The 16,146-nt window shown below is 37.6% G+C and overlaps 1 protein-coding gene across 2 annotated transcripts in view; it reads right to left on the reverse strand.

The window, feature by feature from the left end:
• Positions 1 to 2,160: 2,160 nt before the first annotated feature.
• LOC126832474 (monocarboxylate transporter 3) overlaps positions 2,161 to 16,146 on the reverse strand; it is a 46,602-nt gene continuing 32,616 nt past the window's right edge. For both annotated transcript variants that reach the window (XM_050563273.2, XM_050563272.2), the window contains exons 2-5: positions 5,300 to 5,472; positions 4,063 to 4,206; positions 3,100 to 3,858; positions 2,161 to 2,564 (exon numbers count right to left, since the gene is read on the reverse strand). In XM_050563273.2, the coding sequence (XP_050419230.1) occupies positions 2,404 to 2,564; positions 3,100 to 3,858; positions 4,063 to 4,206; positions 5,300 to 5,468 (1,233 nt within the window). In that variant the 5' untranslated portion in view covers positions 5,469 to 5,472 and the 3' untranslated portion in view covers positions 2,161 to 2,403. The remainder of the gene's footprint in view (positions 2,565 to 3,099; positions 3,859 to 4,062; positions 4,207 to 5,299; positions 5,473 to 16,146) is intronic.

The following is a 16,146-nucleotide window of genomic DNA, read 5'->3' on the forward strand; positions in this document are numbered from 1 at the left end:
TTATCAAAGACAAAAATGGTTAAAACCAAGGATGTCATAATCGACGTCTTTAGACATAAATCTAACACATTATTATGAGAAAACAAAGTACATTGCATGACATAAATAAATTGAATTTCAGCTGATATGATTTCTGTATTGTATTCCGTTTCTTGTTATCGAACCCAGAGAATGAAAGAATCAAATATGTTGTCTTTCTCAAATCCGATTATGTATTTTCTTTCTATCTGTCATGAACAGTTTAAGAATGATGCCTTCTAGGAAAACAAACGGTTATCTCTTATTCCAAAGCCAGACTGTTTTTGTTTATAAAGAAAACATACGACACTAGTACATCTGCTGTGATTCCATAAATTGTAATGTCCGACATAAAATAGGGGATATTTTAGTGAAGAGTCCATCTGCTGTGCGCAATATTAGGATGCGAATGATTTATTATACCTATTAGAGTGGGTTGGTTATCCAGTCAATAATAGAAGGGAGGTAATTCGTATTAGATTTGTTTCCAGAAGTACTACACGTTTCTCTTTTTTATTTTTCAGGAAAATAAGATGGAATTGGAATGATAGCGTCCTCTCCTGTTTTAATTTATCATTGATCATATTTTGCACAGGGTCAAATGTTATTTACATATTCTGGATTTTCCGTCAGTATCTCAAGAAAAAAACCCAACCCACTTAACTTCGATCTCATCAACAAACAATTTCTTTTTTTGTTTTTGAAATTTTGTTATTTCAATTTCTCAATTTCAATGTTACATTATTTTCTGTAATTAATATTTGTTTCTATTTATTTGAAATAAATATTTGTTCACACGTATATGTCATTTCTTAAAGCAGTAGAAGCCTCTGGTCGCCATTTGTGAAAGTTAAGATAGGTCATGTCAGTCCAAAAATTGTTATGTCCAGATTATGTATTTACAGAGATATGATGATCGCAACATTCGGCATTCTCTGCTTAGCATAAAAGCAGCCATCCATACGCGTTGGCCTCAATCGCTTGATGTGCCTATTTTGAATCCATTTGAATCTAAGCTCGGAGATTATCTACCTGTGTGCACATTAACATTAATTAAATAAAATGAAATGAAATGGGGTTTAACGTCCTACTGTTCTGCTCCTAAACTGGGCTAATGAAGACGGGCATACGCCAGTGTGCTATGAGGGAAATTTTGCCCGGGCAGCGGCGCTACGGCCTACTCTTATATCGAATTCCAACTGAAAGGGATCTTTTACGTGCACGCCAATATGTACACGGGACCTCGGTTTTTCGTCCCATCCGAACGACTAGACAGCTGTTCTTGTCAGGCCCTCCGAACATTAATTAAAGTAGTATATATTATCAGTCCCATAATAATAGGGAGATATGGTGGTTCGGTGATTAAGGAGCTGGCTCACAAACCAGGCAGTTGGCCGAGAAAGTTCCGACGTGGTTTCCCTTGTCAGCGGTGCAGGATGAGAGACTGGCAAGAACAGCATCGGATGGTAATCAATATAAGATAGCTTGTAGCGTTTATGGCGTACGTACGTCTTCATTAGCCTAGTAGGCGCAGAACATTCGGATTTGAACACACAACTGTTAGCATTTATATGATAACAGCCACTTTCATATTTATAAGCAAGATTCTTGAATGAAGGGAGAGTGGGGGGGGGGGGTGAAGAAGAAATTGTTTTGAAATAAGGACCATTAAAGGTAAACAATTATTGATTGTAATCTCATTCATTGAAGTATCGAGGGGTTTCTGATTCTTCTGCAAGAACAGTTGATGAAAATAAGTACAATGTTATGATTACGGATATCAGTTGGGCTACTTCTATTTATTGCTAAGTGAGTCTACTATCCGTAATCTGTACAACGTAATGAACAGCAATACGTTTTCATATTAATTTAAACTACATAAAGTGTAGCCCCCAGTTTATGGAAATACAGTTATCTCATGATACTAGACCAAATCGAAAGAGCAAAAGTCGAATCGCCATATTACACCTTTAATTTACCAATTGACCCTGATTTTAATTCTCGTCACTTTGACCGGCTCTAACTTTTCAGCATATGTTTGTTGGGTAGAAAGCCTTCTACCACCGATGGAGCAACGTGTGACGTCGATTTGTCCGTTTGAATGGCAGTGCGGGGGGGGGGGGGGGTTACTATGTTCATACATAATTTGGAAAAATATATTTATTTTAATTTCATATGCAATTACAATACTACATTTAAAGTAGTTACGTGGGTGTACAATCAATCATAATTTAAGATAGTATAATAAAAGATACGCAAGTTGGTTTGCGTTACCCTTTCTGGGGTCATTTTTGCGCTCAATAAACAAAGTCTCGATTATCCATGTTTATACGTCCACATTCTATCGCATATGTATGATACCACAGAGCTTAGACGATGTAAAAGTCAACCGTAAATCTCCATAGATTGTGTAGTTAGATCGACCTTTTTCTTCATTCTGTTAACGTAGATAAACACTAGGAGTAAGCATAGTCCACTCAAGGTACAGATTGATGCAAAACCATACAGTATATGATCATAGGATCGTACATTGTCCTTTATAATACCTGTAAATAGAACAATATATATACACGGTTTTAAATATGTGAGACTGCATTATATATATTCAGGGTTTTTAATCGCGGTGAGAGCGACGACAATACTCACATCTAGTATATGTCAAGGACGGAAATCGTGCCAATTGCGACTAAATAATTACATACATTATACATGTATTTTAAAACGATAGGGGTGTCTGTTATTTCTAACATATTGAATTAATATGACATAAAACTGGTAGGAAAATAGATAGCTATGTGAAATCTCCAAATAAATCAAAAGTATTATTTCGTATTCTTCAATACATATGTGAGGGACACGACGTATATTTACCAATATTAAAACACTATTAGACAGCATTAATATTCAGATGCTAAGAGGTTGCAAGATGGGAGTTGTCTGATTTACACTAACTCTTAAATCTCAGAACACCTAAACATCCCTTGAGGACATATAACAACGTCTACGCTGCTACATTATGAAGTGTGATAACTTTAGTTTTTATATTAAAAGTTGATCTAAAAAAAACTGAATAATGATTACCTCCTATTGGACCTGCTATTCCAAATCCAATACCCAGTCCAGTATTGTAAATACCTAATGCTGTTGGGTATCGATTGCTCCCTGCTACAGAAAATACTGCAATATTAGCGGTGCTTGATAGCATTCCGTATGGTATACCGAACAGAAAACAACAAGTTAACATTAGTGCATAGGTGTCTACCAAACCGATGCAAAAAATAGTCAACCCAGTAAATATAACGTCTAATGAATATTCCTTTACTGGTTCCATTTTTATAAGAGGTCGGGAGACTAAGATCGAGACCCTTCCTACGATATTGCCTAATCCAACACATGATAAAAACAACGACCCGGTAACAGCATCAAATTTTTTATAAGCAGCTATATCCAACATGAAGTAATTGAGGAGTCCTAATGGCACTGATCTAAGAATCAAACAAATGAAAAACGTTATGTGTACTGGGTCTTTCCATAATGAGATATGAGACTGAAAATAAGAATGATTTGAGCACTTTTTGTCCTTTACGAGTGATGGATCAGTTTGAAGAATTATCCGATAAAACATCCCCAAAGGAATAAAGTTGAGCAAAAGACCACCGTGAATCAGAAATACCCCTCTCCATCCATACTGCTGCATCATCAATACGTTCAGAAAGGGAAACATGAAGTATCCTAATCCACCACCGACAAGCAAAGCCGCCAGGGCGGCGTTATAATTGTCTTTGAAAGTTTTGCCAATTGCAATGAACAGAATGGCGAACATGTTGCATAGTCCTAACCCTGAAAAATATAAGAAAAAATTTCTTATTTACCGTAAATTTAATTACCAAAGAAATCCACAGCTAGCACATTAATTATGACTAAATACAACACCATATCAATCATCTAGGCATAACGAACGATGGACGGGATGACATGTTGCGACAAGCGTATATCAGATACTTAACGGGTGATATAACAGTACCAATAATGAAAGGATCTTACCTCCCATAACACCAATAGTTATTATAATCACGCTTAGGTTATGAATAAACGAACCGCCCACAATGGCACAACAAGCAACACATGTTCCAATAATACACATATTACCAATTCCAACAACACTAGCAGCAAGTGGTGATATAAAACCTTTAATAAAACATGCAACAAATCAAATACAAATATTGGGGGGGGGGCAAAATACAAGAAAGCGCATCAGCTATGTAAATCTTAGATAAATGAGAAGGGGTATGGAGAGAGAGAGACAGAGAGAGAGAGATGGGGTTTAACGTCCACTCGACACAAACTAGGTCATTTCGGGACTAACATATGGTCTAATTTTATTTCAATAATTCGCTTGCGCGTAGGGGTCTTTAGCAGTGGGAGGAAACCGGAGGACTCGGAGAAAACCCACGAGGTTGGACAGGCGACCCTACTCCTTGTCACGTACAACCGGGGATTCGAAACCACGGCAGTTGACTCAATGACAGGCCGTATGATACAGCACGCACGTGCTAACCATTCGGTCATCCAACCCCCCGAAAAGGGGTATGGGGCATTATATACACTGTCTCAAGCAAGATACCCGCTACTCAATAAACCTAAAAGATCGATAACTTGGAATAAGGAAACCCCAGGTATATGTTACATCAAATGTACAGACTGACAAGGGAAAACCAGGCTGGAAAATTATAACCCCTGGTTAGTGAGCCAGTGCCTTGCTCACTGAGCCACCGCGGCCCCAATTTTACACCAACCAATTATATAATTACTGTTATATATATTATAGGTCAACCTAATCAGTTCAAATTGATAAATCAAGCTGTGTATGGTGGTCGTCAGTCGATGTAAATATTAGTTAACTCATGATGCTGTATCAATTTGATCAATATTTGTCTTTGTTCATTGATTGAATCGTGTAAGAAGAAAATATCTTAGGCGACGAGACCCACCCATTCAAGCCAATGAAAAGAGATTGTTTTTAGCAGACTTGCAAAAGAAACGGTGGTGTGGCTCCTGCTAGTAATGAAGACGGGTCAATCGAAGATCAACGTGTTTAAATTCATCTGGCCAGTACAGTGGATTTGTGGTTAAATTTCCCAGCGCAATACTTTAGACTAACATAACGTTTAATTCTATGCTGACGTTTGCAATGCAAGGCGGGTTGTTGGTGAATTGGACTTCCCTCCGGCGTTTTCAAATTCAAACTGCCAAGGTTTTTTCGACCAGTATATAATCTTACCACCACAGCACATTATTCCGATAGTAACAGACTGTACCAATGATGTTTCAGCTCGACTTGTACCGAACGAATCTTTCATTTCCAAGAAAAAGGCACCTATTCCATAAACATATCCCATCAGTAAAGCACAGCATATGCAACTCATTATGAGTAAAACCCATTCTGACATTGGTCTGAAAATAAAAAAAAAGGTGTAAAATCTTTTCTTACAAGACACCCTCTGAGTTATGGGACTTACGATGGCTATTGCTCGCAGTAGTTAAAGAATCCGAGCACTTACAACTTGTATATTTCTGAATCTAAAAATGGAATCTAACGTCTCGTAAACACACTACATGGGTCATTATGAAACAAACATACGCAAGCATTTTAATTTAAAAAAATCTTTTCGTGACATTCCTATTGATCGTAAATTATTTCTCTTCTATTCCCTCTTAAACCGAACGGCATTGTTTCACCATCTTACAAGTTTCAGTTTCGAATGGAATGGAATTAGGCCAAAGTTTAGGCTGAAATATGATACTTTACGGTGGCTGATAAGGGACATGGAAAATAATATAATTTGTTTTTATAATTTTCACCCAAGTCAATTTTAATTTTCACCCAAGTCAATTTTAATATAATTTGTTTTATATAATTTTCACCCAAATCAATTTTAATATAATTTGTTTTTTATAATTTTCACCCAAGTCAATTTTAATTTTCACCCAAGTCAATTTTAATTTCCACCCAAGTCAATTTTAATATAATTTGTTTTTTTATAGTTTTCACCCAAGTCAATTTTAATATAATTTGATTTTTATAATTTTCACCAAGAATTTCCACCCAGCGCATGACGTCATCCCAATTAGCCTCGTTTCCATTGTAATGTATTATGTTTTATCTTAAGCGGTGGATACACTAGCCGAATGATTCGGCCGAATCAATCGGCGTCGAAATTCGCCTAGTGTGTCCGCTGTCATTCGGCCGAATGATTCGCCCGAATCAAACAGGTTTCATATATTCGGCCGAATTATATTCGCCTGGTGTGTCCGCTTCGCCGAAGCATTCGGCCGAATATAGAATTCAATAGCCAATCACCACTCATATCGAGAAGTCACGTGATAGATTAAAACATAGACGCCGCCATGTTTAATCATGTGACGTGAAAGGTGATGCAATCGACAGGTTGAATCGGGCGAAGAATATGGACGTATATTGTCGTCACCCCTGTCCGTCCGGACGTCCATCCATAATTTGTTTGTGGACACTATACAGGTCACAATTCTTATCCGATTTTGACGAGACTTGAAATATAGGTTTAACCCCAAAAGATCTAGGTTTCTTTCGATATTGGCATGTATCGGATTGAAACTTCATGAATTATGGCCCCTGATTGTACGAAAAGTCACTTTTTTTTAGCGTGTGGACACTCTAGAGGTCACAATTATCATCTGGTTTCTTTCGATATTCGCGCTTATCGGATCTTAACTTTCTGAATTACGACCCTTGATTGTACGAAAAATCTCGTTTTTAGCTTGTGGTCCCTCTATAGGTAACAATTTGTATCCGAGTTAAAAAAAAACGTTTGAATATATCACCGTTACGCCCTAATGATGATTGAGTTCGCATTTTCTGAAAATCTGATCGAAACTGCCGGACAAAATGGTCGCCCCTCGTACGCAAACTTTGAGAGAGAGAGAGGGAGAGGGAGAGAGAGAGAGAGAGTTTAACGTCCACTCTACACAAACTAAAACTAGGTCATTAGTGCTTTGGAAACGAGGCTAAATGAGATGACGTCACGCGCTGGTTGGAAATTCTTGGGTGAAAATTATAAAAATCAAATTATATTAAAATTGACTTGGATGAAAATTATAAAAAAAACCAAATTGACTTGGGTGAAAATTAAAATTGACATGGGTGAAAATTATAAAAAAAAAATTATATTAAAATTGACTTGGGTGAAAATTTACGGAAGCGTATAGGGGTCATGCAAAATTTTGTAGAAGGTCCCGAGATCCTGCCATCCTGTGATACTTTCTCGAAATCCCGTTAATGTTCTCGAGATGCTGACATTCTATGTAAATTTTTTCGAGATGCTGACATTCTATGTAAATTTTCTCGAGATCCTGAGATAATATGAAACCTTATATGATAGTGTCTCACCGCTTTGAAGCAACCATTGGCCAAATACTTCGCATCAAATTTGATAATAAAAAAAAAATACTCTAACATTTGTTACAAAGGAAAACTGCTAACTATATATAATGAAAGAATAAACGGACAATCGATAGGGTACCCATGATTTACACTAAATTTGAAATATGATTAAAATCTATAGGGTTCATCGTCTTATGGCCCCAATACTTCACACCGAATATGAAATTCAAAACTCTACCACGTTAGCTTTAATGTGTAAAGCTTTGAATTACAGACATGTTTGTTAAATTATTTCAATTTAATGTGTGGGCGACGTTTAATTGAAAATGTCATTTTTTACATGGTTTTCGGACCATATTTTGTTTTAGAATAAAGCTAGACACAGAGTTTGTCTTGTGGCACAAATGCTTCGGAGCAGATTTTAAATAAAAAAATCTTGAAAAACTCTGGGCTCTAGCGCGTTCACAAGATTTACCGGAAAATAGGAATAACGTTAAACAAAACGTCAGGGAGCGCTGCAAATCAATAAGGTTCATCGTTCCGCCGAAAATAAATAGGGTTCCTCTGCTTATGACACTAATGATTCAAAAATTAATTGAACGATCGCCACGCAAAATGTGGAGATACGCCCACGCAGCATCTATGCCTCAACAGCAGATTATTTGAAAGGAAAACTGAATAAGGATCTAGCATTCATCAAGAAATCTAATCTCTATCGTGTTCACGTGCTTGTTATATCTCTGGGATAGAAAACGTTATATTGCTGAAAATTAACAGGGGTCATCCTTGTCGCGAAACACTGAATATCGAAAATCCGTTAAAAACAAGTTTTCAAAGAATGGAGAGTGTAACTGCAAAGCTTCACACAATTGTAAAAGTGAAGCCTCTATCACGTGAACAAGGCTTTCAGGGGGGGGGGGGGTATATTAACGAACAGAAGGTCACAGAATGCTGAATATCGATAGGGTTCGTCCTCTCATCGTCACATATTTGAAAAAAAAAATACGGAGAAAGAGGGTAAACTTCGAACAAAATTTTGCGGAGTACTGAAAATCGAAAGGTCCTATAGTGCTTCACACCACCTTTGAAAAACAAAATCAGTTAAAAACTGTAGCCTCTATTGCGTTAACAAGTATTTTCAGAAAAGGGAGATAACTCCAGAACGACAAGGTGCGCGAGAAGCGACAGGGGTCGTCCTCTCATGGCCCCAGTGCTTTACACTAAATTTGAAACAAATCCGTTAAACACTTTGGGCTATATCGTGTTAAGGTTTTCGGGAAAGTGTTTGTGTGTGTGTGTGTGGGGGGGGGGGGGGTAAACTCCGAAACGACAGGTTGTGGGGCGTTAAAACTACGCGCATACATAAAAATACCCGAGATCTCGAGAAAATTTACACAGGATGGCAAGTTCCTGAGAACATTAACTCGAATTCTCGAGATCTTTAACACGGGATGGGAGATTCTCGAGAAAATTATTAGGGGATTTCGAGAACATTAAATTGAGATCTCGAGAAAGTATCACAGGATCGCAGGATCTCGGGGTCTTCTTCAAAATTTTGCATGACCCCTATACGCTTCCGTAAAAATTATAAAAAACAAATTATATTAAAATTGACTTGGGTGAAAATTACAAAAAACAAATTATATTAAAATTGACTTGGGTGAAAATTAAAATTGACTTGGGTGAAAATTATAAAAAACAAATTATATTAAAATTGACTTGGTTGAATATTAAAAAAAACCAAATTATATTATTTTTCATGTCCCTTATCAGCCACCGTATTACTTGGATTTACCTATCATATTTAGATTAAATTTAACAACACCTTACTTTTATTAACACCCTTCTATACTTACTTAGTTTAAATTATAGGTTTTTTATTTAAAATCCCTATTTCAGATTTGAAAAAGTAGCATTTGCTATAGCATTTGCTATCAACTTATACTTATGACTTTATAATATAACTAAACATTTTTGATGTGACGATGTCCATCTTCAAATCGTTGTTACTGATTCACCGTGGCAAAGATTCGCATGTTAACATTATATTTGGAATGAGTTTAATTACTAATATCAGATCTGTACTGATAATGGGCATTGTCCGTCTCCAGACCGGCATCCAGACCGTGGAACATCGTTGGACTCATTGTGTACACCTCGAATGGGACTATGTAGAAAAATAAATTGAAGAGAGAGAGACAGAGAAATGGGGTTTAACGTCCACTCGACACAAACTAGGTCATTTCGGGACTAACATATGGTTCAATTTTATTTCAATAATTCGCTTGCGCATAGGGGTCTTTAGCAGTGGGAGGAAACCGTAGGACCCGGAGAAAACCCACGAGGTTGGACAGGCGACCCTACTCCTCTACACGTACAACCGGGGATTCGAAACCACGCCAGTCGACTCAATGACAGACTTTATGATACAGCGCGCGCACGCTAACCATTCAGCCATCCAATCCCCCAAAAATAAATTGAAACCATAGACTCTGTACGGCCCTTTCACAGATAGGCTTAAAACTTTTCAGCCAGCCCGCGTACGTGTATATATGTTTGTTTGTTGGTTATTATTTGAAATGTCTGTGGATATTATGTTCTGCTAGCTGGTTTGTCTTATGTAATCGTTTATGTGTGGTGCGGTCCTCATTGACGTAATATTAACTGCGTTAAACTAACCTTTATCCGTTTCGTGTAATTCTAGTGGAATATTTCTCGGATAACGATGCACGAAAGTGACTTTAAACACATCTTTCTTCATAAGTCCAGTCGGTCGAAAAAGTGTGTGTGTTGGGGGTTGGGGGTGGGGGTGGCCGAATGGTTAGCGCCTGCGCGTTGTATCCTAAGGTCTGTCATTGAGTTAACTGGCTGTTTTCGATTTTCCGGTTGTACGTGACATTGAGTAGGGACGTCTGTCCAGCCTCGTGGGTTTCTCTGGGTCCTCCGGTTTTCTCCCACTGCTAAAAACCCCTACGCGCACGCGAATCATTGAAATAAAATTGAACCATATGTTAGTCCCGAAATGACCTAGTTTGTGTCGAATGGACGTTAAACCCTATTTCTCTCTCTCTCTAAAATAGGTAGGTTAAACCCCATTTTATTCTACTTTCAACAATAGCCTACATTTCTTCGTGAATGCAACTTATTGCTTGAATGCTTTTAGGTGAAATTTCTTTCAAATCGTGTTGTAAGTTTTCCAAGTGGTATAAAAAAGTAGGTGACCATGTCACCGACTTATTTCATAGCACACCAGATCTTATCTGTATACATATATACAGATCATTGCTTTTATAAAGTGCTTAATAAGCAAGCATTCACTAAAATTATTAATGAATATTATCATTTTATTGTTATTCTGTTTTAATGACTACAATAACAGTATCAATATTAGATATAATTAATGAAATAAATGTGTGCTATTCTACTCTACAGGTCACATAGCTTGCTCATAGATAACAGATCCTATTTCGCAAAACAACTAACACATAAATTTTCAAATATAAAACTAGCAGTTGTATATATATAACAAAACAGACAGGACTAGTTATTTTAATTATTTAGTTAAGATCGCCTTGAAGCCGTGTAAACTTATCCCTCATACCTTAAAGTTAACCCCTGTTGATTTGGGCCAATTTATCTAATTAGGTACGGAGTTATAGCCCCTGTTTCAAAACTCTTGTGAATCGCCTACAGGGCGCAATGCCCGGTCAATCTTCTTTAAATATGGCATACTTAATGATTATATTCCCAAAGGAAGATCTCTGTAAAGGACAATGAAAAAAACCTATCGATAGTTATACAGGAATCACTTGCAAACTATAGGAATAAGAGTCAGAATTGGTTAAATTCCGTTCAGTATTAACACAGCAATGTTAAATTGAAATTTGATTGATCTATGCTTGTCAGTGGCGAAACCTGGTGGATCTTTTAAAATCCGATTGGATCTAAGCTGGGAGATTATCTATCGTACGTATTTCGATTTTGTTTTTTTTTATTACATATTAATAATCAACACTGAGTGCATATTTAGCGTGTATTAGGCCTTTTGGTATTTGATTTTTTAGCGAAAATGTAAATGGCGCATCGGGACTTTAATAGGTCTCAAATCGCTATTATACAATCCTTAACGTTATTTATATGATCGATAGGACTATTCTTCTACACATGTGCATAAACCCCGTACACTAGCCCAAGATAAGTGTGCCGTTTCCGGCACGGTACTAGGCCGCGATAAATTTCAAGAAATTGACCGGTTTACATTACTCTACAATAACCGGCCTCGGAACCGTCAAGGGGCACACCAAATGTGGATCTCTTCACCGAAAAGTTAATTTCAGTCCCTATGTAATTTACCCGGATGAAAACAATTATGGCGGTTGATTTAGTTTGGGCAGCCATTTGCCAGAACTGATTACAGAACTGTCAAAGTTTGAGGGAAAAAAGTCAAGGTTAATTTGGCGCATGCGCAGTAATCTGCACCGAGAACCGTTCTTAGACAGGATAGCTTTTACACTACGAAGATTTAACCGTGCTGTGTCTGTCGCCGTGCCGAGAGCACCTAACTTCAGTGTGCCATCCGATGGTTTAAAGAGTTGATAAAAAAATATGACATTTGAGACCAAACGAAAGATCTGCATTAGGCAGATTTAGCTCTTACATAATGCATCTTTAATAGCAGGAACCGAACCTGGACCATTTTTATACGGAAAATATTATCTTTTTTGACTGGCAATATTAATAGTCGTATTCGTACTTGAAACTTTTTTTACGGCACATATTAATAACCGTATTCAAACTTATACCTTTTCTATAGATAAAAGCTAGAGCAGAATATCTTGTAAAATAGAGGAGGATAACACTTGACACATATAATCAAGAAACGTATGTTTACTGTAAAATGCTACTCCCCACCCCCACCATTAGTAATTAAGCGACTGACTAACCCGAACACTGGCTCAGAATTTTTACAAATGTACAATTGTCGAGCCATGAGTATAAATAGCTTTAGTATGGCGGTATATTAGATTCAAAATTCTAACATGCTATCGTCTAATTTCTAACCTCCGTTCATGTAACTTCTAACCTTAATTCATGTAACTTCTAACCTTAATTCATGTAATTATGGCGGTATATTAGATTCAAACTTCTAACATGCTATCGTCTAATTTCTAACCTCCGTTCATGTAACTTCTAACCTTAATTCATGTAACTTCTAACCTTAATTCATGTAATTTCCAACTTCAATTCGTGTAATTTCTAAGTTAAGACAATGTATAATCCAACTTCTTTATTTGTTCAGTGTAAATTTTAATTCTATTTCATCTTATTTCTATTATTTAGACGAAAAACGTCTTCTTCAATGATTCTTTACACGTTTAGAATTTGTACACTTCTGCCTAGCAACCATCATTATGAAGTCGTTTGGTGTCGCCACTGCGTGCTCATTTGGTGATTGCGCACCTGGTAGGGACCATTATGTTTATATATGTTACAGTCAACCTGTGTAATCGGTCATTTCACGTAATGACTAAACAAATCAGTCATTTCGCGAAGAGCCTGTGAGCACCAGGCAATACGTGTAATGACCGAAAAATCCAGACATTACACGAAATGACTAAAATTCCTACCTTCTTTTTACACTTAATGCCTGATTGCAGACTTTGCAAATCAGGCAATATGTGTAGGTCTAACACATAAAAGGACAATGTTGTCATTGTCTGATGGACACATCTGTTCATTTTAAAGGTTATAGAGGTCACAATTATTGTCCGATTAAATAAAACGTTTGGATATATCACCGTCACACTGTAATTTTGTCTGAGTTTGAATTTCATGAAAATTGGACCAAAACTGCCAGACAAAATGGCCGCCCCTCGTTTTTAGCTTGCATATCCTCTAGAGGTCAGAATTTTGTGAAAATCGGGCCAAAACTGCGAGAGAGAGAGAGAAAGAGAGAGAGAGAGAGAGAGGGAGAAATGAAATGAAATGGGGTTTAACGTCCTACTGTTCTGCTCCTAACCTGGGCTAATGAAGACGGGCATACGCCATACAGTGTGCTATGAGGGAAATTTTGCCCGGACAGCGGCACTACGGCCTACTCTTATATCGAATTCCAACTGCCAAGGGATCTTTTACGTGCACGCCAATGTGTACACGGGACCTCGGTTTTTCGTCACATCCGAACGACTAGACAGCTTTCCTTGTCAGCCCCTCCGTCCTGCATCACTGACAAGGGAGAACCACGCCGGAAAATCTGGATGAACTTTCTCGGCCAATGCAGGGATCGAACACCCGACCTCCAGGCTAGCGAGCTAGCGTCTTACCCACTTAGCCACGTGATCCCCGAGAGAGAGAGAGAGAGATGAGGTTTAACGTCCACTCGACACAAACTAGGTCATTTCGGGACTAACATATGGTTCAATTTTATTTTAATAATTCGCTTGCGCGTAGGGGTCTTTAGCAGTGGGAGGAAACCGGAGGACCTGAAGAAAACCCACGATGAAACATGTAATACATGTTTATAACCCAAAGATATTGGTTACTTTAGATATTCGCGCATATCGGATCGTAACTTCCTGAATTATGGCCCTTGATTGAACCAAAAATCACGTTTTTAGCTTGTGGCCCCTGTAGAGGTCACAATTTTTATCCGATTTAAAAAAAAACGTGTGAATATATCACCATTACACACTAAGATCTTGATTCCTTTTAAAAATCGCGGATACCGAACTTCACTTTTTGGATTATGGCCCCTGATTATTCGAAAAAAATCGCATTTTTAGCTTGCGGATTCTCTAGAGGTCACAATTTTTTCCGATTTTAAAAACCATTTAAATACATCACCATCCAACAATAAAGAAGGCTAAATTCGAATTTCGGGAAAAGTGAGATGAAACTGCCCGACAAAATGTCCGCTCTTTGTACGCAAATTGTGTAGAAGTGTGTAATACATATTAAAACATATCTTTATATACCAAAGATCTCGGTCCCTTTCGATATTTGCACATTTCAGGCCATAACTTTCTGGATTATTGCCCCCGATTGTACAAAAAATCGCGTTTGTTTTTGGCTTGTTCTCTATCCATCCTTTGGAAAATGTGGGCGTATCCTGCCTGGCAGCCGCTGGTTATCCGATTTTGAAAGTTATGGTATGAAAGTTTTAAATATCAAAAGAACTGAGATCCGTGTGATTTAAAGATATGTTTTAAGTTTCATCAAAATCGGATAAAAAGTCAGGTGTTAATGAACAGGTGTTTTCACAACCCAGTGGCTCTGTTTCATCCACGAATAGTCATGCTTGTTTTAATTGAGTTTCTAATCTGTGGCTTCCCTTAAATGACTGTCCTCAAGCGGTTTCACACAGGAGACTTCTTCTTAAGCCCCTTGCACATAACAATAAAGATTCTCTACGATATCACCCCCGGTGGAAGTGGACGTTAAACTCCAGAGACGAACACACGAACGACAATAAAGGTATCACTTCGATGGAAGCGGACCTCCACAAACAACCACACAAACTACCAGTCAGGATTTTGCACCTCCAGCTAGCCAAGTTGATCCGCCGGTTGCTCAAAACTAAGTTATTTTAATGGTCCGTTAAACTCCAACGGATCGTTATCTTGCTAACGTGTCGTTTGTTAACGATCCGTTAAATTTCATTATCCGTTAGCTAACGGATTGATTTAAGTTAATCCAAGAGAAGACTGTTTGTTCATGGCTGAATTTTAATAATTCAAATTCAATGTGAAATGAAATGAAATGAAATGGAGTTTAACGTCCTACTGTTCTGCTCCTAACCTGGGCTAATGAAGACAGGCACGAGGGAAATTTTTCCCGGACAGCGGCACTACGGCCTACTCTTATATCAAATTCCAACTGCCAAGGGATCTTTTACGTGCACGCCAATGTGTACACGGGACCTCGGTTTTTCGCCCCATCCGAACGACTAGACAGCTTTTCTTGTCAGCCCCTCCGTCCTGCATCACTGACAAGGGAGAACCACGCCGGAAAATATGGATGAACTTTCTCGGCCAATCAAATTCAATGTACATGTATAACTACTTCATAGAAGTTAGTATTTACAAGAAACTGAAGACAGTGAGACAACTAACTCAGTAACTGTGCAGTCTGTTCACAAAACTTGATTAAAGACAAACAGACAACTATAGAATTTACTACAGAAAACACTATAGCTTAAATCTGTAGGAAAAATTATGAGATTTGCACTACAGAATATTTCTGGTCATTATTTCCTACAGACCCCCAAAATTAAGTAGAACACTATAGAATTTCATCCTATAGAAATTGGAATAGCTCCCCCAACGCCCAACCCTCTAGAATAGAATCTTACACTGGTTATCAATGATGCAGGTTTCAAGGGACGAATAGATGCAAATGTTTCAAAAACAATATCAAAATCAAAATGCTTCAACCGCTGTCATAGCAGTATGTTATGCAAAAACATGCGACTTTAGAGATGAACCAGTCAGAATTTTTGAAATAAAATGAGATTTGACAACTATATGCATATTTTTCTGCAATGTTTGATTTAACGTTTGATTTGACGTCAAAAAATGGTTTACAGTGTATTTTTATAGGTTTAACAGCACTTCAGTCATTTCGCGTAATCCCCGACCATGATTTTTAGTCATTTCGTGTATTGACTGGAATTTTTAGTCATTGCACGTATTGCCTGATGCTCACAGGCA

Source organism: Patella vulgata, chromosome 9 (genome assembly GCF_932274485.2).
Source record: "Patella vulgata chromosome 9, xgPatVulg1.2, whole genome shotgun sequence".
Lineage (NCBI taxonomy): Eukaryota > Metazoa > Mollusca > Gastropoda > Patellidae > Patella > Patella vulgata.